Genomic DNA, 26,253 nt, shown 5'->3' with positions numbered 1-26,253 from the left:
AGTGCTGACCTTCCATAACATTGGTCTAATGCTGACCTTGCAGTGCACAGTGGACAAGCACTCTTCTTAAGCTGCTCTTTGGCCTTTATACTGAAGGAACTCCATAGATTTTAGGTTCAATTCTGCTAACACTTATAGCTCCTTAAGCTCCAAGGAAAAAAACTCTAACTGATTTTAGTTGGAGCTGAAGTGGAGCTTTAGTAATAAGTACATGCTGTCATGTTAAGGAGACCCACTGAAGTTGCTCTGGTACCATTGTCTTAACCTGGTGAGACAGGTAGAGATGAGTGTATCACTTCCTTGTATCAGTTCCTACAAGTGACACCATCACAGGACTTAACGACACAAACTATACCATCAGGAGCTCATCCACCTGCATATCCACTAACATGATATGTGTCATCAAGTGCCAGCAATGTGCTTCTGCCGTGTATGTTGGACAAACTGGACAGTCTGTATGCCAAAGGATAAAGGTACACAAAGCAGATATCAAGAATGGTAACACACATAATCCTGTCGGAAAATACTTCTGGGCATTCAGTAATAGATTTGAAAGAAGCCATCCTTCTACAAAAGAATGTCAAAGGGAGACATCTGAACTAGAATTCATTTGCAAATTCAACACTATCAATTTAGGATTGAATAAGGATTTCAACTGGTTGACGCACTACAAAGGCAATTTCCCTTCTCTGACTAGTCACCTCTCCAGACCAAATGCTATGAATGACCCACTTCCATCCTGACTTGATTAGCTTCATTAACACAAACAACTTCTTCTTTATATATACTCCTGCTTCTGTAACTTCCACTCCAGGTCACCACAAAAACGTATGTCCTAATAAATCTGTTAGTCTCTGAGGTGCCATAGGACTCCTTGTTGTTACAGGTTGAACTGCTGTAGTCCAGCAATCACTGGCCCAGAAGCATCTGTGTTCCAGCATGATGAGAGTTATTCACTATCAGTGCCAAACCAGAGAAATTGCTGGACTATGGGAGGTCAATATTGTCTAGAAGCATTGCCAACACTTCCACTGTTTACTGGGCTCTTAGATGACATTGAGGGATAAATTAGAGCTAAATAACAGCATAGAACACTGAAAGCCAGGACTGTATTCTACTATAGGATGAATCTCTCTGGTCTGGCAACATCCGTGGTCCAGCATGATTTTAGTTAGCCAGATGTCCACTTATCATGGGTCTGGCCAAGTTTCCCTGGGCCTTGTGAAGTTTGTTTACAGCCACCAGTCCTGGCTCTCAGTGTTCTGGTCAGGTCCCCAGGGTACTGGACTAGAGTGATTCCACCTTATTATAAAAGGTTACTAGTCACTTACCCAGACTGATTTCATGATTGCATAAAAGTACTTTATTGGCCATACTGAAATCAATGGACAATCCCGTTTAAAAATTGGTGTCATATTAGATTCCATCTCTAACAATGGGAATCTAAAATTTACCATATAGTAGAGAAAGTTTGTCTGTTTATTCAAGACCTCCTAAACAGTAAGAGCTAGAATCACCAAATTCAGTATACAGCTTCCTCTTATCAAAGCTTAAAACATTGTGAAGGTTTGGTTGTGCCAGGAAAATGGGATGTGCCTAAAATAGGATTGTTTCTCATAAAACCAAACAAAATAGGCAGAATCACTAGGCAGGTAAAAGCAGCTGGCTGGGTGCACCCCATCCACTCTCTGGGAATATCTCAGTCCAAACATCTCACCCCCCTCTCCAGCGCTCTTCAGTGAGGGTGGGGGGAACTGAAACTCCCTTCTCTGCCCAATTTCTACAGGGACTTTGCTGGTGGTTCCTTTGTCAAGGAGGGAGAGAAATGTGCACAGTTTGCTGCATTCCTCACTCTCACTGTACAATGCAGGGAGCAGATGAGCTGCACACTTTGCCCTCACTCCCTGAGGGAGACAGGATGGGGAAGAGCAAGAAGCCATGGTATGAATCTTGGGGGGGGGAGATTTCCCCCTCCCCTCTACCCATACAGAATCCTCTGTCCTGAGCCCCTCCTTTCCCCTCCAACTCTGTCTGGCACTATCCACACCTTCTGCCCTAAGTCTCTCATTAAGGACTGGAGCAACGCTGGGCAAATGTGCTAGCAGTTTATAAATGAAAACACATTTTAATGTTATTATAAGCTCAGGTTATAGCACAACAATACCTTTCAAGTTACTTTCTTGATTTTAGTATTTTATGGATATTTATATTAAATTGGTCATTTTTGGACAAAGAGCTGAAAGAATGATAGCAGCTTCCTAGGTTTTGCTCTGCATATATATATACCGTCAGTAAGAGGCCTGCTGCTTTCTGTAAACCATGCAAGAGAGTGCTCCTCTGTTTATTTCTTGCATCTGGTATGTACTAATGTTTGTAGGTTAAAAAATATAGGACACTTTACTTCCCATCCCATCCACAATCTAAACTGTTCCTTGAATGAATGCTAAAATGAATAAGATTTGATTTTTTGTAAATATTTTACTTTCTCCTCAAACATTTAGGAGACTTGTGATGGTTAATAACCCATAACACTGATTTATTTGACTTTAGATTTCATGTTGAGGGATTCAATGTGACATGCTGCATTTGCATATATAGTACATCTCCTTTTCAATCCATAAGTGCACATTATTAGTAGTATATATACTTTTAATAGCACTCGTCCTTGAATGTAGGTTAGATGGGTACACACTGCCATCTAGGCAGGATTTTGAGAGCAACACATAGCTAAAAGAGAATAACAACTATTTATGCCATGGAGAATTCTCCTGTTATCCACAATGGAGAAAAAAATAGAAAGTGAGATTTTTATTACTTCGATCCCACATGAGCCATTTGCTGAAAATACAGAGTTTGAGAAAAAGGAGAGTGAAACAAATGGTAAGAATACATTTTATTTTCTAAGATATTTATTTTGGAATACATTCTCTTTTTAGTTTCACATGATAAACTTAAATAAATAAAACCACAGAGAATAAAATTGTTGGGCACGGTTAATTGGGTTCATGCTTACAATATGCTAGTCCACAAATTAATATCAAATACAAGTAGTATTAATACTGTTTGTTAATAAAGTACATATTACTGTGGTAATGTGTATGTATTTAAAATTACTTGATATATGCTATTAGCACAATTTAAAAAATGCGTAGAAAAAATAACATTTTATATTTGCAATAGAAATTTTAGACAACAGATTTTTATAAGAAGTTTTGTGTTAATAAAAAATTCAGAAATCATTTCCGTAAGAAGGAAAACACTATATGAAACAAAGAATGATTAGTGTGTGTTTAAGTTTCATACAAATAATGAATACAACACATAAATAGCCTTCATAAGAAGACTTGACTAATAAAACATCATCTTAATGCAATATTAAAAACATGTTAGTGGGCTTCCTTTTAGGGTTTATCACATCAAAATGATTTCTTCCTCCCTCAGTAAATCCAGCAATGCCATGTGGGACTGTGAAGTGAAGAAGTGAATTAAGAGTGTAATAAACAGCATGAAATCCGATGGTGGGAGCTGAAATGATGTATCATTTTTAGCACCTGCAAATCTCAAAGCCCTTTCAAACATTAATGCTTGGTCTCAACACAGGTGTGAAGCAAGCACCGCCTGATTTCACAGCTGAGGAAAATGAGACATACAGAGACTACTGTTTTTATACTGAGAAGTGTTGAGAGCCCACATGTGCCAGTGTGTGTAGGTACTCAGCACCTGTGAAAGCAAAACCATTTGTTTAGGTGCATAAATGGAGGATATATGGGTTTATGCACCCCCGTTTAAAAATGTTGTCTTAATAGTTAAGACTTCCTTTGACTTCAGTGGGAGCTGGACGAGGGACTAAATAATTTGCCCAAGATCCTCAGGCAGTTGGGAATATACCCCATGTCTTTTGATATCAAGAGCTATGCCTTCACAAGGTTGTTCTTGCTCTTGTGTAATTTTGCCTTGTTCTCAAAATCATGCAGGAAGTCCCCCTGAGCTGTTAAATGTAGAGAAACACTTTCTCCCCCCGATGATACACAGTTTTGATGATCAAACTTGGGCTTTATTTTGGGTATTTGGAATTCCCTTCCTAAGTAAGAAGTTCAATTAACTGGACACTAGGTATCAATTTAAAAGACTCTCTCAGATTTTTGGCATGAGGTCTCAAGATGATATTCACACCTTACACAGAAGGCAAAAACAAAGCCTCTGAACTACTTCTGTGGCACTTAAGGCAAGTGATGGACAGATGAGCAAAGCAGGTACAGGAGGTATCCATTCTGGTTTCAAGCCATAATAGGCTTTACAACCCCTTATATAGCCGTCCACTGAGAGACTCCCCATGGCAATGGATCCCCATTCTTCCCTCAGCTTGTCTAAGCTCTGATTCAGCTTTATAAGGCATAACCAGCAAAAAAAGTGGGTAAACATGAATGTTGCAAAATCTCTCAAAATGAGCATTAATAGGTTTCATTATATTGTAATTCCTTTTTGTAATACTTAAGGTCTATTTTCCTCTCTAAGGGTACGTCTAAACTACATGGCTCTGTCGATGGAGCCATGTAGATTTGTTTGTTTGGCAAAGGGAAATGAAACTGCGATTTAAATAATCGCGGTTTCATTTAAATTTAAATGGCTGCTGCGCTCACCCGACAAACAGCTGATCAGCTATTTGTCAGCTCAGCCCGCTAGTCTGGACGCTCCCCTGCCAACATGAAAGCCCTTTATCGACCTCCCCGGTAAACCTCATCCTACGAGGCATAACGGGGAGGTCGATAAAGGGCTTTCGGGTCGGCGCAGGAGCGTCCAGACTAGCGAGCTGAGCCAACAAACAGCTGATCAGCTGTTTGTCGGCTCAGCGTGGCAGCCATTTAAATTTAAATGAAGCCGCAATTATTTAAATCGCAGCTTCATTTTCCTTTGCCGATCAGCCTAATCTACATGGCTCCATCGATGGAGCCATGTAGTTTAGACACACCCTAACAGACAGTGGCACCTGCACAGTTCCTCCTAGCACTCATGTCCTTTTGGAAAAGACCTGATGATTGCCCTTCTTTTGATCACTTAGCATTGTTTATTCACCATCGGCGTATATCCTATAGCTACAGGTGAAAACAGCTGAAACACAAAGACACTGGAAGACTGAGAAAGAGAGAGAAAGAGAGAGAATGAACAATGAGAGAATGAACCCATCATCTCTACAACCACACAGGGCTGTATCAGTACCTCCCCTCCCACTGCAAAATTCTTAATCAATTTGGAAGACAGAGCAGAAGAAACAGTATTTTAGGATCTTCTATAGGAGACCATTATACTGATGAAAAAGACAAATGACAGTGGTTATACAATAAAAATAATATCAAGTTCTTATATGGCACTTTTCATCAATAGATCTCAATATGCTTCGCTCTCTCTAATGCATTTATCCCCACCATACCTATGAAGTAGGGCAGTGCTATTATCAACATGTTTACAGATAGGGAACTGAGGCACAGAGAACACAAGGTAGCACAGGAGGTCTGTGGTGGACTGGGAACTGATCCCATGTTTCCCAAGTCCTACCCTAGCCATGTGGCTCCGATGTCAGAAAGTGTGCAACCACTGTTCATTTTGACACACAGATCAGTTTTGCTGCTTCATCATTATTTTTGTTTAAAATGTATAGTTACCAAATAAGGATTTCTTTGGACTTTTCCCAAAACAGAAAAAAGCAAAGAGAGACCACATGAGTACAATATGTTTTATTGAATAAAATCCCACATAATATTTATACAGTGAAGTCATTTAAAGATGTGTCCTAGCGAAGCACTGCAAAGTGAATAAAGTTCATACTACATCTGGAATTTATTTTTTTAATACATCTGAAACTATTTATTACAGCTATCACCTGTCCATCATTGATTTCATAATTAGGAAGAAATCTGAGCTTTTGAAGATTAGCCAAGATGACATTTAGGCTGGGTTTACTTCAGAAAAGATAATCTGCTATACGACTTCCAGAACACACAGAACTGAATAAATGCCAAGAGTTCTAAAGAAGGCTTCTGTATATTCTTGTTATTCCTCCCATCTCTGCAAAAAGTAGAAGATAAAGTAAATTATATACATTTAGGGTGAAAGTAATATCTTAAATTAAATACATACCTCCCAAAACCACGATCTAATTCTTTCATGTATAATTTTACCTGGAGGATATCAAAGATTATTCCCCTTTACTCTTACCATGTATAAATTTTGATTAAATTTGCTTATATCTTATTGGTGGCAGCAGACTTCCTAAACACAACTAACTCAATATCTTTTGCTGCAATTTATTCCAGTCAGATAGTTCAGCAGAAAATGTTGTTCTGGAACATTTAACTTCAAGGCCACCTTTGTTATTTCCTAACAATGCACAAAACACATACAATGTTATAAGTATCTAAACTGTCAGCTAAAAATAAAAATAAAGTTATTATATATCCAAAACTACATTAAAGGAATATTAATGTTACAAAGGGTAAAAGTTAGGATATGAAACAATTAAAGTTGCCCACGAAACAGTAATTTGGACTTTTTGTGGATGTATATTTTATACAGTCTTGGCTGGGTAGTCTATAGCAGGTTAAGTTCTCCTAGTCCCACTCCAGTGTCTTAAGCAAAAGAGAATGTCCGGCCTCTTCATTTCACTCTCTGCCTTAGTCATGCTATTCTGAGGAAGAAGGTGTTTTGTAGAAGAAACAGTCATAATCATGTAATGAAAGACTTTTATTGTACTGTTTTGTCTGTAAATTCCCTAGGGATTTCTTTAGTAAATTGATGGTCCATCTGGAGCTATACTGACCCTCCATATGAGTCATCTGCAAGGTCTGAACTCAACACATTTAGAACAATAGCACTGATCTCTATCAACTGAGCTAAAGAAGTGACTGGTAGGAGTAGTGGGCTATTATCCTCTGTGTGGAGCAGACACTAGTGGGGGATGCCAAACATACTTTGCCAGTAGCGTATTGAAAACATTTTGCTAGGCAGCAGAAAGATTTTGGGAATCAGAAGTTCCAGGTTCTATTCCAGGCTCTGGGGGAATGTGTTCTAGTGGTTCAGACAACATTGCCAAGCACATGAATCTGGTACTTTCACTTTGAAAGGCAGTGTGGTTAAACTGGTGAGATTTGTTCCTGCCATATCAGACACCTGAGTTTTAGTCTCTAATGTGCCAGCAGTGACCTTGTGTAACCTCTCAAATGGAGAGGGGGGCAGAATGATACTTTCCGTCCTCCTAAAATAGGAATGTGAAGCGATGACCAATAATAAGTACTTTGAAGTGCACAGAACACAAGTCTATAGAGTTCTCTTCATGTCTCTGAGCCCAACAAGGCAGGAAGCCCTACTGCTTAGTATATATGATACATCTTGGAGCTCTAGCTGTGCCTTACAAGTAGGAAGTAGAGTGGCACCAGGGAGCAAGTAGGAGTTTTGAGGAGCTAGAGTATACAGACTATAGTTAGCATGCAGAAAGTTGTGGGGCCACAGCAGGACTGGTGCAGATGGAATATCTAGAGATTTTAGCAGCATGTGGAAATGGCAATTTTCAGAGGTTTATAATTCATTAAAATCTGGAGATTTTCATAGGGACAGCAAAAGAAGTCTTATTGACCACAAGACATCAACATTTCAAGTCTCGTTGCCAAACCAATTAAGAATTAGAATCCTTCAGAGAAATGGCAGAGGAAAAAATTAAGACTGGTAAAACTGCCAATCTTTCCCAATCTGTTTCTCCGAAATGGCTGTTTTTTACTGAAATTTTAAAAAGCAGCCTGAGGTAGAGAAAGCAGAGAAATTTGAAATTTGTTTAAGTTTAGCAAAATTATAACTTAAAATAGGAACTGGAATATGTGAAGTGTTAGGTAACTTCTTAAATAGGCATAACCATAGGCATCAGCTACACTATCACAATGTATTCACAGGCATATCAGGCTATGTCTATACAACAGGCAGTTATTTCCGAATAAAGCTGAAATATTGTCAAGGTGGAAGACTTCTTATTCCGACTCCTGTAACCCTCATTTTACGAGGAGTAAGAGAAGTCGGAGGAAGAGTGCTCTATTTCAAATAAATGTTGTGCAGACACTTCCAATTTCAAAATAAGCTATTTTGAAATAAGTTACGCAATTGATATGTAGCTCAGTTTGCGTAACTTATTTCGAGTTAAGCCCTGCTGTGTAGATGCACCTTCAATGTGCAACAGAAGCATAGACTTCTCTATAGTATAGATTTCTCTCATATAGACAAATCTACATTTGTTAGGGAAAGAGTGTTAAAATGCAGATCCTGACCACAAACAGAAAGAAACAGGCCTGTAGAATACAAAGTTGTGCATGGCCACTTGGAATGGTCTGATGCCATATCACAGATGCCATCTGTATATTATAACTGTCCCTGATATTTTGTGCATCACAGGAGGGCACTTTCTAATATGTCTTGGCTTTTTTATGTACAGCCATTAACTGCACCAGGTATACAGGGAATATATATTCATGTTCATCACATTCCCTCTTTCCACTTTGATTGCTTTCCTACTACAGGGTATTATTTGAAGCACAGCTGCATACCTGGAAGCTAACTTTTAGAGCTATGATTTTAATAGTGCCATGTATAATGTGAGCTCACTAGCAGCCAAGAAGCTGTTAAAAAGCCTGACTTAGTTATGTGGAAACTTTGTGCTTCCTATCTTTCATTGATGAGTCATACAATGTTATATTATCAACTCAATCTATGAACAGGAAAGCCATGACAAATGTCAACATTAAGAGAAATGACTGTGTGCATGTGATATATTGTTAACACATACAAAACTCAGTTGGGGAGTGGGGAGAAAGAAAGTGGCACAAGGCAGAGGTTACTTTTAGAAATGAATTATTTCAGTCTCCAGTTCAGGGATTTTGCCCAGGCCAAGCCACAATCCTATAAGTGAAACCAAGTGCCCATGTGCAGCTATACTGGAAGCAGATTAAACCTGTGCTCAGCCAGCTGTTGGACACTTACCCTTGTTTTTCTGCAAAATATTCAGAATTACCTTTTTAGTAAAAAAATGCTTACTCCTGTGATTTCCATATTATTCCTTCTCATAATACTATGTAATAGATGTGTACTAATACAAAAAACAACAAGCTAGAGAGAGACAACGAAATTTAGCACAGAGCTAAGACATGACTAACTGGCAGAGTTCATGCAGTATGCTTACAAGTAACAAATCTAAGTCTCCAATAAAAGACTTGATCTCAGCTGAGAACCAGGAAAATTACTTTCTGCACATCAGATTGTTGTTCATAAGCATGACCAAAGCAAGTGGCTGCCTGGGATCCTAAAACTTATACCAGTTCTGCAGCTAACAGGCCAGCTGTACACTCCTCTCTGGCACTATAATCAGAGGGAGCAGAAACATGCACATGTAAATTCCTTCCGTCTTTCCAGAAATAGGCTGAAAAGGGAACTTGTGCTCTGATATGCTGCCTTTCTAGCTTTCTATGACTCTGATCTGATTGGTGCTCTATCAACTAGAAGACCATCTATGATCTCTTAGAAGGTAGTTATTACAGGAGATCACTGTGCTCCCTGCATATAAATGGCTTTGGAATATATGACTTCAAAATTCTGGGTCAACAAACCACCTCACTGATTAGTATTATGTTGAATATAAAAGCCAGCGAATGCTACAATTATCCTTTCATTTTCATAGCAAAATAGATAAAAACACATTACCCTTAAATCTGAATTCTGTGGAGCAGATGGCTGAACACAGATCTTTTGTAATTACTGCCTCTGGCAAGTAGATTAATTTCTAAAAATTTTAACTGCACAAGGAAAACCATGTTACAAGGGGAAATAAAGGCACAGCACCAACAATTCAGGGCAACCTGCACAAGAAACTGCCACATCCATTTATTTATTTTTAAGAAGCCAAAGTAAATATTTATTGTAAAAATTAAATACTGCAGTACCCCTAAGGCTACGTCTAGACTACATGGCTCTGTCGACGGAGCCATGTAAAATACGTTTATTCAGCATAGTCAAAGAAGCGGTGATTTAAACAATCCCCGCTTCATTAAAATAAAAATGGCAGCTGCGCTGTGCCGACAATCAGCTGAAGCCTTTGTTGACCGCTCCAGTAAACCTTGTTTCACAATGCTGCAGAAGCTGCAGACTGCTCTTTTACATATGAAGGAGAACAATTTTCTGGATTTGCTTCTCCTCTGTCATGGGAGATGTTATTTCCCCCTAAGAAAAAAACAGACCAGCGACAACTATCTATGCTCCATTTATAACCTCCTTGAAGTTATAAGCATGCAAAAATAAAAGATGCATTCACAGTCACAGAGGAAGAGTTCTCTAGAGACTGTCTGAATTTAATATACAATGGTGGGACCATCTGATTGGACACATTTAATTCAGTATAGGGAATACACAAGGGAAAGTATCATATCAACAACCATTCGTATTAAAAAGAAATGCATTTACCCACAACTACCATCATGATATCTCAACTAACAGAGGAGGTCCTTACTTTAAAAGTATACAGCAGTGTTTCTCAACCAGTGGTACGAGTACCCTTAGGGGTACTCGACAGAAGTCTGGGGGGGGTATGTCAACTCAGCGTTTTATTATTTTTGTACTTTTTACACCCAAAAATGTCACTGCCTGACCAGCTACGATTAAGTTGTTTAAACAAATGTGTTACAATGGTAGAAAAAAAATGTGTGTGTCTGCAAACTGTAGACACCGGCCGCTTAATGCTCCTCACACATTCAAATGAGACTTGTTACCTAGGGAGGTGGTAGAATCTCCATTCCTAGAAGTTTTTAAATGCTGGCTTGACAAAGCCTTGGCTGGGATGATGTAGTTCTGCTTTGGACAGGGGGTTGGACTCATTGACCTCCTGAGGTCTCTTCCAACCCTATGATTCTAGCACTACAATATATAAAGTGCCCTTGGATTATGCTATTTTCTAATTTCCTTTTTCTGTTAGAAAAATGAGGCTCATGAAAGTATATTTACATACAGCAGCTATAATGCTACTATTTTACAGTGCCATTGAAGCCCATAGTAAGTTACCTATCTGCTTAAAACATATATATATCATAATATCAGATAGTAGTTACAGAAGATCTATTATACTCATTTTTAGCTTCCTTTCTTAGACTTAGTTGGCCGATGAACAGTCTAATACTATGTATGTTTATGAAGGAAGAGAACAGACTTTTGATATTACATTGAAAACAAATTTGAGACAAGGAATGTGTTTTAAACTTTCTCGTGACTTAGAAACTAATTCATACCACTTGACAAATTGCTTGCTTGTTGGATTTTATAAACAGCTGAAGTCTCACTGAGCGAGTGGGCAGAGTAGCTGGAAAAAATTATACAGAAAATGCAATATTTAGTTTTTATTTGTAGATTAAACTTTAAATAACAGGCTTGAAAGTATCTTTGAACCAAAATATAAGATACAGGAGAAAACTGATGTCTTCAGTGTACTGTACACTTTTGGGGTCAATCCTGCAAAGAGCTGTGAACTCTCAGCTCCCAGTAAAGTCAACATGAGTTGAAGATGACCAGAACTACACAGGTATGAACCCATCATGAGTCCATCAGAGATGTTAAAGTTCAAACAGAATGGGCTTTCATATATGAAATACTTGAAGCAATACAGATCTTTTCTTTCAATCAACTATTGTTTTTAAACAATCACACTTCTCAGGGGGCAAAAGTATTTAGTATTCTGATTCAACAAGATACTCAAGCATGTGCCTCACTATGAGCATTGACCTCAGTAGTGCTACTAAGGGCTTGTCTAGACTACACTGAAGTATCCAAAGGGGATATGCAAATTCAGCAGGAATTTGCATATCTTCTTCCGCTCTCACTTACGAAAGTGGAAGTAGTCAGGACGCGTTTTTTTCCGGCAACCTCTCCCCCTTTTCGAAAAGCCGCTTGTCCTCAAAAAATGAGGTTTACATGGCTTTTCGAAAAGTATGGGGGGGGCGGGGTGTTGCCGTAAAAACCACATCCTGACTACTTTCACTTTCAAAAGCTCCAAAAGTGAGATCGGAAGAAGATTTGCATATCCCCTTTCAACATTTCAGCATAGTCTAGACATAGCCTTATTGTGCTTAAAGTTAGGCAGGGGATGAAGTACCTTTCTGAAACATGACTTCAGCAGCAATAGATAGTTCCTGATTTAAAAATGAATAGTACTTTACTTTCAAACCTTCCACTTACTCTGGTTAGAATGCATGTAGGCTTCAGCAATAATTTTATCAATAATTAATCATTTTTCGAACAGCATCATAGCATTTCCATTTGTCTGGGATGTAGAAAGGTTCAAAGATATGAGGGAAAGGAGTGTCGTAGCCACATACTCTTGAAATAGGAGCCTCTAGGTTTAGGAAGCACTCTTCCTGTTAACAGAAGCGGAAACAAGGAAGAAAGTTAGTAAGGTCTTTACTTTCAGAAGACATATTTCACAAATTACATTCTGGTCAGCTATGCTAGACTGACAACCCTGAAAACCCAAACATTCTATTCATGCCATAGCATAGATACATCCCAGACAACAAAAATTTAAGTTTCCCCTTGTTCTTAGAGGTTAATATTAAAACAGCAATTGGTACTAATGTTACATTCATTGTATAGATGTGCTTTATGTTAATCTGCATACAGATTCATTTAGTGCATCTATTATACATCCAAAGAAAACACTGCCTGGAAGCAACATATTTCAGGAACAAAGAAATGAGCTTATACTTTCCTTGCCACCTTTAAACATATAAGTAAAATGAAATAATCTAAAAGCTAGTATTATTCATTACATATGTGAATGTCATACACATTGTGATTATAACTTCTATGTATTAGAAACGTTTCCTAATAAGTGTCGAGAGCTGCAGCTGCCATTGAAATCCATGGATTTGCATGTGCTCAGCACATTCTCAGAGTGAAACCCAGAGTCAGTAAATACAAATTATCTTTTTGTTCTGAGAGTATGTCTACACAGCAAGTAGGCACCCATGACTGATCCGTGCCAGCAGACTCAGGCATATGAGTGTCAGGCTGCAGAGCTGTTTTATTGCTCTGTAGATTTTTGGGCTTGTGCTGCAGACCAGCCTCTACGTCCAGGACCTTGAAAGGTGGGAGGGTTGATGAGTTGCTGTGTAGATAGGCATATAGAATATCACAAACACACCCCACTAATCTGAAGGTGGATGTGGAGTTTGTGTAAAATTTTAGCAACTTTAGCAGCCAACTCAAGAATGATGCTGAAGTCTTCCAGCTTTCCCAAGCAGCTGGGTAACCGCAAGGATTGTGATAGTCTGGGATAGATGTATCCAAAAGTAATTTTTAGGTAGTACTGACAGGGGTATTAATTGTCTTCTCACAAACTTTCTCTTATCCCCAGAATGTCCTCTCACCCTCCTGGCGAGGCCAAGGAAGGAGCAGAGTAGAACTACAGGCCTGTTCATGTAACCCTGGATTCAATGGATAGCAGGATCAGGGTAAGAGATAAGTGATCTTCATCCTTCCTCCTAACATTTATTAAGATCTCCTGGCTGGGCTTCTCATGTCTTAGACTTAGAAAGGGGGTAGAATTATCTTCTCTCATAGCCCTCTTCCACAAGACCCACATAATCAACTCCTGTCAATGGAAGGGATGTTAGATATTTTCTCAGATTGCTGGATTGTTTTTAACACAAGGATACCCTGCAACCCAAGAGCAAGGTATCTGCCTAGGTTTGTATAAGGCCATCCATCATTATGAATGATGGCACGGACAGGAGATACTTGTGGCACTAGCAAATTGCAGGAATGTCCTGTTTCTCCCGCTATTACTCACATGCAACTGTATGGTAGCATCTTCTTTCAAAGCAGTTGAGAGACTCCAAGCTCTTATGGCAGTGCAAGCCTGAAACTGTTGTCAGTCTTACACCAGAAGTTTAGGGCTGAATTTAACTAGAGCTTTCTCCATACCTTAAGCATCTGTACCGAGGTCAGTTAAGTTCTGGCCCAGTTTCAATATTAATGGAGGCTAGTGCAATGTTGCAAACACTTGCCCACTAGGAACTGGACTAAAGCCACCATCTCATTTCATTTAGGCCATTCCCCCAAAAGCCATCAAAGAATAATGAAATGCTAGTCACTAATATGTGGAGTTAAGGACGTTAACAAGCAATTCATTTGCTAGTCGAGCAGTTGATGGAATTTCCATTGACTACTCAACTAGTCAATAAGCACTTCCACGTTTCACCTTTGAAATGTGCAAGAGCCCCAGCGGCCAGTGTGTGTGGCACTGCCGCTTTGAACTACCTCCTCTTGCCCCTCTATCTGATAGAGACAGCAAGGAGGGGAGGGGAAGCAATTAGTCGACTATCTGATAAGCATTTGCTTATCAGATAGTCAATTACCTACCCGGGGTCTCAAGCAGGGAAGGAGAAGTATAAAAAAATTTGCTGACATTACTCAAAATTTTCCTAGATGGCAGCGACTCTGCAAGCTAACTAAAACAGTGTTTCCTCGGCCTTCAAAGGAAAGAAAAAACAACCAAGTAATAATTACTTTGAATGGAGTGGGGATTTTCTTGTTCTGTGGGATGGGAGCATGATTACAATCTAGGACTGTATGCAGGCCACAGGAGAAGTTAGAGGTGGAGTTTAGGAGTTGGGATCTGGGGTGTGGTGTAGGGTTGCGAAGTTTTGGGGTAGAAGACCCTGGCAGGAGGAGGAGACTGGGGTAGACACTGCAGACAGGGAGGGTTTATGGCAGTGTTTCTTGAACTTTTTAAGACTGAGAAACACCAAACAATAATTGTTTTTTATGAGAACACAAAGGATTTTTTTTTAAAATACACCTGCCCCTTTAAGGGCAGCCATTTTGAACTCTGTTGTTCTCCGCAGCACACCTCTGACTGCCTCATGGCACACCGGTGTTCCCCGGAACACAGTTTAAGAAACACTGGTTTATGGGGCAGAGGGCCTTACCAGATCTGATCCGAATCCAGGAAGTAAAATTACTGAGCAGGTTTGGTGCTTTTCTGCACAGTCCTGTCACTCTGCACTAATGCCTCCTGGGCAAGCTGGGCCCTTCACTCCAGGTAGACACCTGGGATGGACCAGCCCATGCGATCGTAGGCATTACTAGGAGACATGGGTGGAGTTCAGACTCCCAAGTCGGTCTTGTGCAGGCTGCACAGCAAAAAAGGGCCTTGCAGTGGCAATGCTATTCCCCAGATCACCACTACCTGCTCCCTGGAACCAGCATCCCAGAGCCTTCAAGTCTTGGGCATCCTGCCTCCCCCAGTGCATTGCCAATGTCAGCTCATCAATATCCTCCCTCCATCACCCCAAAGCCAGCTCCTTAGTTCTCATCTCCCCAGCAGACAATGTGTGGGCAGAACCAGAGAAGCAGTACCACCCCTTTCTTTTGGCAGCCATAGCAGTCCAAGCTCCTCCTCTAATGCCATTCTGTATGAGCAGAGCAAGAAGTCCTGGGGGCTCGATACCTCATTGCCTCTGAGGCAGCAGCAGTACTACAGCTAGGGGACAATATTTTACTAAATATGTTGGAAGCACGGAGTAGAGGAGACCTTTGCCTCTCTCTGACTCTGCCTTGCAGTATTCCTGATTGTATTTAGTATCATCTTACCCTCTGTCTAAGGTCTGTCTTTATTGGTAATTCAATTGGCAGCAGCAGAAACATAACCCTCAGCTGTTCCCTTAAACACAGAGGCTGTCTCTACATTGCAAGATTTTGCGCACAAGCGGCTGCTTTTGCGCAAAATCTTGCCGCCTGTCTTCACTGGCCATGAATATTTGTGCAAGAACATTGATGTTCTACTGTATGAAATCAGTGCTTCTTGCACAAATACTCTGACGCTCCTGCTCAGGGATAAGTCCTCTTGAGCAAGTGTTCTTGCGCAAGAGGCCAGTGTAGACAAGTAACATCAATTTCTTGCGCAAGAAAGCCCGATGGCTAAAATGGCCATCGGAGCTTTCTTGTGCAAGAGAGCATCTACACTGGCACGGATGCTTTTGTGCAAAAGCAAATCTTTTGTGCAAAGGCACATGCCAGTATAGATGCTCTCTTGCGCAAATACTTTTAACGGAAAAACTTTTCCATTAAAAGTATTTACACAAAATCATGCCAGTGTAGACACAGCCAGACAATTCTCAAGAAAGTTCCAGGGGAAATCACTGTGTCCTAGCCCAAGAACTCCATCTTGAGCCATTCCTCCTGCATTATATCCTAGCCACGACGAGTCAGCAGGAATTAGTCAGCATCACCCTTGCAGGGTTTCAACAGCACTTATCGGGTTAATTCAACAGAAAGCCCTGCCACCTTCTTGCAGTCAACAATGATCCGACAGCAACCTAGAACGGTTCTTTATTGTTTTAATAATCTTCCTGGGCCAGTATGAATTCATTCTGATTGTAGCATTCAAACTGACCTTGTGTATGGAGGGAGTGACATCCCAGCCTTCTCTTTTGTTTGGTTCAGACTCTTAGTTTAATTCATTCAAATACTACAATCTTTATAGCCCTTCTTAAGAATTCAACATTATTTAGTGTTCTTATTTAAAACCTGAAAAAACAGAATTTGGAAACGCTGCAGAATAAATACGAAAAATACAATCAAATGATAACTTTACATTAACAGAATGAGTTTGTGCCTTTCCTTACTGACAGAGTGCTAAACCCAAGACATTTACTTATAAAGTGGTTGCAGGCTTTCATTACATTAATGTAATCACTAGGATACCTAATTTAAAATAAAAATACATGTTAAGACTGCTAAAACTACTGCTTGCATTTTCTCTTTATAGGGGAAGAATCCCCAATGGCTATTAAAGTCAGCCTTTATGCTACAATTTAAAAAAATGTGAGAGTTTTATGCTACATTTTAAAAGCCTTTCATCTTGAGCACATACGCTGCTTAGAAATTTTTAAAGCTCCCAGAAGTGCTAGCTGGATGTGTGATTGGGGCTTGACACAATCCAAAAGAAAAATAAAAAACAAATGAAGTGATGGAGCTATAAGTTGTTAGAACTTGGACTATTTTTTTAATATGTGCCTGCACACTGACAAATCGGAAATTTTATTTTATCAATTAATTATTTCAGATGTGGAAAGTAGGCAATTAAATCCATGTGAGTGAAGCCCTGCCATCAGATAGTCCCATTAAAGTCAATGCAGTTCCACAAAGGAACATGCTCATATGGATCTAATTGTAGGATCAGTGCTGTACTTTGTACTTCACTTTTTGTTAATTGTGGAATAAATGATGTTTTAGCAAACTGACTGATTTTAAAAACTGCATGAGGTTTAATGAAAAATATATGAAGTCAAGGTAATAAATTGGTTATTTTCTTAGACAACACTTCTTTAAAAAAATGTTCTTCATCATACCTAGATTACATTATTGTAAATAATGATGTGGGGAAGTCCTTTAAGAACATAAGAATAGCCATACTGGTTCAGATTAAAGGTCCATCTAGTCCAGCATCCAGTCTTTCAACAATGGCCAATGCCAGATGCTTCAGAAGGAAGGAACAGAACAGATGACCATTCAGTATCCAGATATCCTCTACCACAGTGACACGCATGACTTTAAGGCCAGAGAGAACATTGTGATCATCTAGTCTGATCTCCTGCACATTGCATGCCATAGAAACTGACTCGCCCACTCCTGTAATAAGCCCATAATCACTGGCTGAGTTACAACGCTCCTCAAATCTTTTTTTAAAGTAGGGCTGTCAATCACAATTTACTCACGTGATTAATGAAAAAAATGAATTGTGATTAAAAAAGTAAATCACAGTTAATCACAATTTTATTGCACTGTTAATTATATACCACCAATTGAAAGTTATTAAATATTTTCTATATTTTCAAACCTATTGATTTCAATTACAACACAGAATAAAAAGTATATATTCCCCAGCTCATAAAATTTGTATTACAAATATTGCACTGTAAAAATGATTAAAGAAACAATATTCACCCCATACAATTAAGTTTATCGTGAAAATGCAACTTACAAATGAAGGGTTTTTTTTGTTACATTACTGCACTTAAAAAGCAAAACAGTGTAAAACTTTAGAGGCTACAAGTCCATTCTGTCCTACCTCCTTGTCAGCCACTTGCTAAGACAAACAAGTTTGTATACATTTATGGAAGATAATGCTGCCTGATTCTTATTTACAGTGGTACCTGAAAGTGAGAACAGGCATTCATATGGTAATTTTGTAGCTGGCATTGAAAAATATTTACTTGTGCTAAACATTTCTATGCCCTAAATGCTTCATCCACCATTCCAGAAGACATGCTTCCATGTTGATAACACTTGTTAAAATGTATTAATTAAATTTGTGACTGACCTCCTTGGGAAAGAATTGTATGTCTCTTGTTCTATTCTGCCATATAAAGCATGTCATAGCAGTCTTGAATGATGACCCAGCATACAGTTACAGAACTTGACCCAGGGTTTAAGATTCTGAAGTGTTGACCAAAATCAGAGAAGGACGAGGTGTTAAAAATGCTGATAAAAGTCTTAAAAGTGCAAGACTGAGGCAGATACTACAGAAAAACAACCTTCTGTTGGTAGCACTTGACTCAGATGATGAAAATGAATTGTGCCAGTCTACACTGTTTCGGATCGTTAGCTATCAGGATCTATTATTAGTATAGACACGTGTGATCTGGAATAGTGGCTGAAGCATGAAGGGACATATGTCACATAAATATCTCCAGCTACAACATTGACACTTTCATTTGACATTCTAAACAAGTGTGCATCATTATCTCTCATAAATGTAAATACACTTACTTGTAGTGATTGGATGAACAAGAAGTAAAACTGACTGGATTTGTAAGCTTTACAGCTTTACATTGTTTTATTTTTTAAAGCAATTTTATATACATAATTCTACATTTGTTAAGTTCAACTTTCAGTATAAAGAGATTGAGCTACTGTACTTATATTATATGAACTGAAAAAGACTACTTCATTCCTTTTTACAGTGCAAATATTTGTAGTAAAAATAAATATAAAGTGAGCATACCTTCTAGTCCATGTAGCTGATTTGTTTACTTCTTCATTGTATCCCTCTGTTATATAATGGTCATGCCATTTCACTTTCAGAATGTGAGCTGAAGAAGTGGGTCTGCCCCATGAAAGCTCATCACCTAATAAACCCTCTTGTTAGTCTTTAAAGTGCTACATAACTGCTTTTTTTGTTTTACCAAGTTCAGACTAACACAGCTACATCTCTGTTTCTGCACACTTTGTATTCTGTGTTGTATTTAAATCAATATATTTCAAAATGTCAAAAATGTTCACAAATATTTAAATAAATGGTATTCTACTGTTGTTTAATAGTACAATTGTGCAATTAATCAGAATTTTTGTAAAACTGACTGATAGCCCTAATTTAAAGACTTCAAGTTACAGAGAATCCATTTACTTTAGTTCAAACCTGCAAGTGACTTGTACCTGATGCTGCAGAAAAAGGCAAAACCCCCATGATCTCTTGCACATCTTATTTCGGTGCTATTTTGAAATAGTTTATTTTGTTATTTGGTGCAGTGCCAAATTTCAAAATAAAGTGCTATTCTGAAATGTCCCTTACTCCTCTTAGAATGAAGATTACAGGGATATTGGAATAGTGAGCCTGAAATAACAGGCTTGCTGTGAAAACACGGAATAGCTATTTCAGGATACTCCGGTATCCCGAAATAGCGTTGCAGTGTAGATGTGGCTTTAGACACTATGCATGAAGGTGAGACCCAGCAGCCAGACACTTGAGAAATAATTCTCTACAGTAACTTACAGCCTTCTCCAGCTCATGTCCCAGCTTTGGCCACTGGAGATATTTGCTAGTGTCAGATACTTTACCAGGGGGTTTTAATTCTTTATGCCACCATAGCTACCTTTACATTCTCTAGAAGATGAATTAGGATCTGAAGCCACAAAGACTTTAAGTTCAATATTCAAGTAGCATGAATAATCCTTCTGAAGTCAACAATAACGAGATCTGTTACTATTGACAGAAGCTCAGTGGAGCTGGTAAAATCTAGGCATTCCAATGTAATAACTAGTTCACTAGTAATATTTGATGAACGTATATGAAAGAATAATTTCAGAAAGGTATAGAATATTTTCACATAATTGTGAATTTAACACAGGTGTCTGGTATAATAGGCAGGGGAAAGCACAGCACTTCCCAAACCATCAGCCTGGCCCTGCCCATACTGTAGGTGTTCTGGGGGCGGAGTATTGCTGCCCCCAGTGCCCACCCTCCCAGTGCTCCTGGCCAGCGAGACTGGAAATGCATGCCCGCTGTCCATCTGGTGCTCTAGGGCCAGGGAGGCTGGAGACATGCGCTGCTCACCTTCCCGGTGGTCCATGGCTGGGGAGATTAGGGACACGCACTGTCCTACTTCCCTGTACTCCAGAGCCAGGGAGGCTGGGGACGCGCATGCCCATTCCCTCCTCCCCTTTCCATGCTGGTGAGCATGGCACATTGTCCTGCCTCCCCAGGGGCAGAACAGGGAGGAGGCATGGCTTCTGTAGAGGCAGGGCCTCAGCAGAAGGGGTGGTGGTAGAGGTGGGGCTAGAGGCCATGGAACCGCCCATGGAATTAAACTATGCTGCTGGGAATAAGGCATATATTTGGTGTTGTGAGGTACTGTCTCCTGGAACAGAGGTTGAAGCCAGGTGTAAGGAGGGACTGGGCCAAGGGTGGTTCTGGAATCAGAGGGATAGACTGTAGTCAGAACTGAGATCAAAATTGCTAGATAAACGAGAATCAGTACTGTGGTTGGGTTCAAGATGTGTGGTCAAAGTCTAGGGATAAGTCAGGTCAGTACCATAGTTGGGCTCCAGGTACTGGCCAAAGGTCAAACATGGGTAATCAGAGTTTGAGAATCAGGAAGCAGAAGGGAGGCTGGTGCATGGTCAGTAATGGAGCTAGAACAAAGTCAGAGAAGGGCAAGAACAAGATTGCAACAGGGCTCAGGAACAGGATCAAGTGCAGGCTGGAAGTCTTACAGGTCTGCTAAATTGCAAGTCTCCAGGAGGTTCCTGGCCGGGTAATGGTAATTTTAGGAAGAAAATGTTTAATGGTATCTTTTTATCCAGCCAAATAAATAAGACTTTTCCACAAGATAACAGATAATGAAACTGATTGATAGGTTACTGATTTGCTAAATGCAACCCAAGCAAATAAGATGACAGGGAGGCATTTATAGGACAAATGACTAGTAAATTTAGAGCATTGGTAAGTCTTTTATGCAGGTGAAAAATCTCTCTTTATGATGTCTATCAACATATTCTATACCTTCAGTCCATCAGCCCTATATAAAGTGTGTTCATGGAGAACACTTAACGCTTCACATGACAGACCATATTTTACATGGATTCTTGTTCACAGTAAGATAGAATAATGTAGGACTGTATAAGGATAACTGAGCCAAATAGATGAATAACATGACATCGCAACATCTACATGTGTGTAAGCATACAGTACAGAAAAAGGGACTGGAAGCATAATACGCTCAAGAACCTAATTCCTTAAAAAGAGTTGATGTGCAAAAGCCTGTTTTAAAAGCCTATTGGGAAACAGTTTCACAGACCTTTCCCAGTTTCTCACCTCCACAACATAGAAATATAACAGCTCTTATTCTGACTTCACCAAGAAGTCTGATGAAGGAATGCCTAACATAGTGAATGGTAAAAAACAACAAATGGTCTGGTAGCACTTTATAGACTAACAAAACATGTCAATGGTATCATGAGTTTTTGGGGGAACGGTCCACTTCTTCACTCTGGTCATCTGATGGTTTTGTTAGTCTATAAAGTGCTACGAGACCATTTGTTGCTTTTTAAGTTTATCCTGTATAGACTAACTCAGCTACCTCCTGAAGCTTCTGATAGTGAATACTATTGGGAATGGAGTAGGTTTAGAAGATAAATTAAAAAGAACAAGTTAAAAATCACTTAGAAAAGTTAGACGTCTGCAAGTCACCAGGGCCTGATGAAATACGTTCTACAATACTCAGGGAGATGATAGAGGTGGTTTCTGAGCCTTTAGCTATTATCTTTGAAATGTCATGGAAGTCGGGAGGGATATCAGAAGACTGGAAAAGGGTAAATATAGTACCCATCTATAAAAAGGGAAATAAGAACAACCCAGGAAACTACAGACCAGTCAGTTTAACTTCTGTGCCAGGAAAGATAATGGAGCAAGTAATTAAGAAATTCATCTGCAAATACCTGGAAGATAAGGTGATAGGTAATAGCCAGCATGGATTTGTAAAGAACAAGTCATGTCAAACCAATCTGACAGCTTTCTTTGATAGGATAACGAGACTTGTGGATAAGAGAGAAATGGTGGACTTAGACTTTAGTAAGACATTTGATACAGTCTTGCATAATTATCTTATCAATAAACTAGGCAAATACAACTTAGATGGGGCTACTATAAGGTGGGTACATAACTGGCTGGATAACTGTTCTCAGAGAGTAGTTATTAACAGTTCAAAATCCTTCTGGAAAGGCATAACAAGTGGAGTTCTTCAGGGGTCTGTTTTGGGACTGGCTCTGTTTCCGCAGGGGGTTGTTTTGGGATCAGTTCTGTTAAATATCTTTATCGACGATTTAGATATTGGCATAGAGAGTACGCTTATTAAGTCTGCAGATGATACTAAGCTGGGAGGGGTTGCAAGTGCTTTGGAGGATAGGGTCATAATTCAAAATGATCTGGACAAACTGGAGAAACGATCTGAGGTAAATAGGATGAAGTTTAAAAAGGACAAATGCAAAGTACTCCAGTTAGGAAAGAACAATCAATTTCACACATCCAGAATAGGAAGCAACTGTCTAGGAAGGAGTACGGCAGAAAGGGATCTAGGGGTCATAGTGAACAAGTTAAATATGAGTCAACACTGTGAAATGTTGCAAAAAAGCAAACATGATTCTGGGATTTATTAACAGGTATGTTGTGAGCAAGACACAAGAAGTCATTCTTCTGTTCTACTCTGCACTGATTAGGCCTCAATTGGAGTATTGTGTCCAGTTCTGGGCACCACATTTCAAGAAAGATGTGGAGAAATTGGAGAAGGTGCAGAGAAGAGCAACAAGAATGATTAAAGGTCTCGAGAACATGACCTATGAAGGAAGGTTGAAAGAATTGGGCTTGTTTAGTTTGGAAAGGAGAAGACTGAGAGGGGACATGATAACAGTTTTCAGGTATCTAAAAGCTTGTCACAAGATGGAGGGAGAAAAATTGTTCTCCTTGGCCTCTGAGGATTCAACAAGAAGCAATTGGCTTAAACTGTAGCAAGGGAGGTTTAGGTTGGACATTGGGAAAACTTCCAAACTATCAGGGTGATTAAACATTGGAATAAGTTGCCTAGGGAGGTTGTGGAATCTCCAGCTCTGGAGATATTTAAGAGAAGGTTAGATAAATATCTATCAGGGATGGTTTAGACAGTATTTGGTCCTGCCATGAGGGCATGGGACTGGACTCGATGACCTCTCGAGGTCCCTTCCAGTCCTAGTATTCTATGATTCTACGAATACTTAGTCATACATTGAGTGGAGTCTGGACAAGACCTCTTAAGGTCCCTTCCAGTGCTAAGGTTCTATGATTTGAAGGTTTAAAAAATCCTATCCAAAATCAGAATGAGAATATGCTAAAAGGTCAGTCATGCACTCTGAACTTTCACAGGGTATGCATGCCCAGAAAGATGTATTAAGCCACATTAATTTTTATGGTAATGTAGATGCCAGTGCAGAGACGAGAAGTGTCTTGTCTGGAGATATTTAAGAGAAGGTTAGATAAATATCTATCAGGGATGGTCTAGACTAAGGATGTTAAAATGCGGTTAATTGACTAGTCGACTAGTTGATAGACACTTCTGCATTCCCACTTCCAATGGGGCTCTTGTACATTTCCATGGAGGAATGCGGAACTTTGCACATAGCCCGGGGCCAACAGGAAGTCCCACTGACTCCTGGCTGCATGCAGGTACCTGCTTTGAAATGCAGACGAGTCCCCAGTGGGGGCTCTTGTGCATTTCAAAGGCATGGACTCACAGTCCCCCACTGAACCCAGGCTCCATGCTACGCTGCATGCTGCTGGTAGCCCGAGGTCATCTGAGGACCCCCCCAGCTGACCCGAGGCTCCGCATGGCACTTCCCCGGAACCTGCCACCTCTGAGCGTTTCAAAGGGGCAGTGGAGCCTGGGCTTCACGCAGTATTTCCCCAGAATCCAGGTTCTGGAGAAATGCTGCGGGGAACCCTAGAGCCCCTCCCACACACAGACTCCCTCCCAGAGCCTGCACCCCCTCCCATGTTTCAATCCACTGCCCCATCCTGGTGAGAGTCAATGAGGGTGGTGAATGAGGGATGGAGTGAGTGGCAGCTGCCCCTTTGAAATGTCAGAGGTAGTGTTTTAAAGGGGCAGCCGCTGCACAGCTGATCCATTGAAGCAGAATCCGTGGTCAGCTGGGGACTCCCAGCTGACCCTGGACTCCACTGCTGCTGGTTTGAAATGTGCGGAGGTGGCGTTTTTAAGGGGCAGCCGCCGCACAGCTGATCCGCAGATCAGCTGTACAGCAGATGCCCCTTAAAATGCTGCCTTGGGGTTTCAAAGCAACAGTGCCACACAGCTATGCAGTGCTGCCACTCTGAAGTACCCCTTCCCCCCTCCTTTGCTGCCTCTATCTCACAGAGGCAGCAACGGGGAGTGGGGGGAGAATCAACTAATCAAGTAGTCTTTAACATTCCTATTCTAGACAGTATTGGGTCCTGCCTTGAGGGAAGGGGACTGGACTCGATGATCTCTCAAGTTCCCTTCCAGTTCTAGTGTTCTATGATTCTGTCAGTGTAGTTATTCCATATTTATCTTGGGATACGAGAGCACAAAATTTGGTCAAAAAAATTTTTGTACACAATGCTTAAAACCTTAGGAATCATTCAGATAAAATTATTCTGGAATGAACAGTTCCAGAAATCTGATCCCCTTTGAAAGGAAAGTGCTTAGGAAAATACAGGTCTAAAAATTCAGTGATTTTGAAAGGTGAGGTATATATTTGGCTTATGATTTAGTGTAGGTACTTCTGTGAATATATTAGGAAGAGCTCCAGGTAAGTAAGTTGGCATAATAATGACATGAGTTCTTCATACTTTAAAAAATAAAACAATGTATCATCCTCTCCTTTGAGGAAATATTTTAAAAGGGACGTGTGGCTGAAAATTCACTTTAAAATATGGCAGTGATGCATATGAAGAGTGTCCAGATAAGTCACAAAATCACTTCCCACAAGATAAATTTTTAGGGATAAAATTCTGGTCCCAATCAAGTAATTGAAAGTTATGCCATTGATTTTAACCAGGCCCAGATCTCACAATAAATCTTAATCAACTACCTCAGCCTACTGAGGGTGTCCGAGGGCAGAACTGTCACTGGGCCACATAAGCTGTGCCCGCGCAGATATGATCCTCTTGACATTTGGGAGATGCTGCACCTGCACTGTCTGGTGCCCAGAGAGTGACAGAACAGCCAGGACTTCCATATGCCCTGCCCCGTAGGGCTGCCATCAGTCTAAACAATCAAATGAAAAGACTCTTGCTCTGCCCCTGCTCTGAAGCCCCATCCCTATCCTACCCCTTCTCCAAGGCACCTCTCACTCCATCCCTCATTCACCACCCTCATTGACTCTCACCAGGATGGGGCAGTGGATTGAGATATGGGAGGGGGTGCAGGCTCTGGGAGGGAGTCTGTGTGTGGGAGGGGCTCTAGGGTGGCAGGCTTGGGGGGGGGAGTTTGGGTGCTGGGTGTGGGCTCTGGGCTGGAGTAGGGGACAGGGCTGCAGGGCAGGAATCAGGAGGTCATTATTTACCTGATGCAGCTCTCAAAAGTGACCAGCATACCCCTTTGGCAGTAGCTCCTATGCAGGGGGAATAGGGGCCTCCATGAACCACTGCCTGCAGGTTCTGCCTCCATAGCTCCTCATTCCACAAAGAGTAACAGTTAATTCGAACTAAGGACTTAGTTTGAATTAACGTTTCACTGCCGTGTGTAGCCGCGCGGCAGTGAGTTTGGGCTAGTGAAATTTCAAAATGGCGACTGGACGGGAACATGCAAATAAACCCCAGGATATTTAAATCCCGGGCTTCATTTGCAACTCTGGTTGCCTCATTTGCCTACCTAGCTCAAATTAACGAGC

The 26,253-nt window shown here is 40.4% G+C and overlaps 1 protein-coding gene across 4 annotated transcripts in view; it reads right to left on the bottom strand.

Annotated features, from left to right (window-relative positions):
* Positions 1–5,717: 5,717 nt before the first annotated feature.
* BCKDHB (branched chain keto acid dehydrogenase E1 subunit beta) overlaps positions 5,718–26,253 on the bottom strand; it is a 235,411-nt gene continuing 214,875 nt past the window's right edge. For 3 of the 4 annotated variants that reach the window (XM_075923805.2, XM_075923804.2, XM_075923807.2), the window contains 2 exons: positions 12,250–12,428; positions 5,718–6,063 (listed from right to left, as the gene is read on the bottom strand). In XM_075923805.2, the coding sequence (XP_075779920.2) occupies positions 12,288–12,428 (141 nt within the window). In that variant the 3' untranslated portion in view covers positions 5,718–6,063; positions 12,250–12,287. Of the gene's footprint in view, positions 6,064–11,306; positions 11,378–12,249; positions 12,429–26,253 lie in introns of all 4 variants that reach the window. The other variant, XR_012902582.2, reaches the window with a different exon arrangement.

Source organism: Pelodiscus sinensis, chromosome 3 (assembly GCF_052426305.1).
Source record: "Pelodiscus sinensis isolate ZL-2025 chromosome 3, ASM5242630v1, whole genome shotgun sequence".
NCBI lineage: Eukaryota > Metazoa > Chordata > Testudines > Trionychidae > Pelodiscus > Pelodiscus sinensis.
Note: the sequence above shows the minus strand (reverse complement) of the source record. Positions and strands in the feature narration are given on the sequence as shown.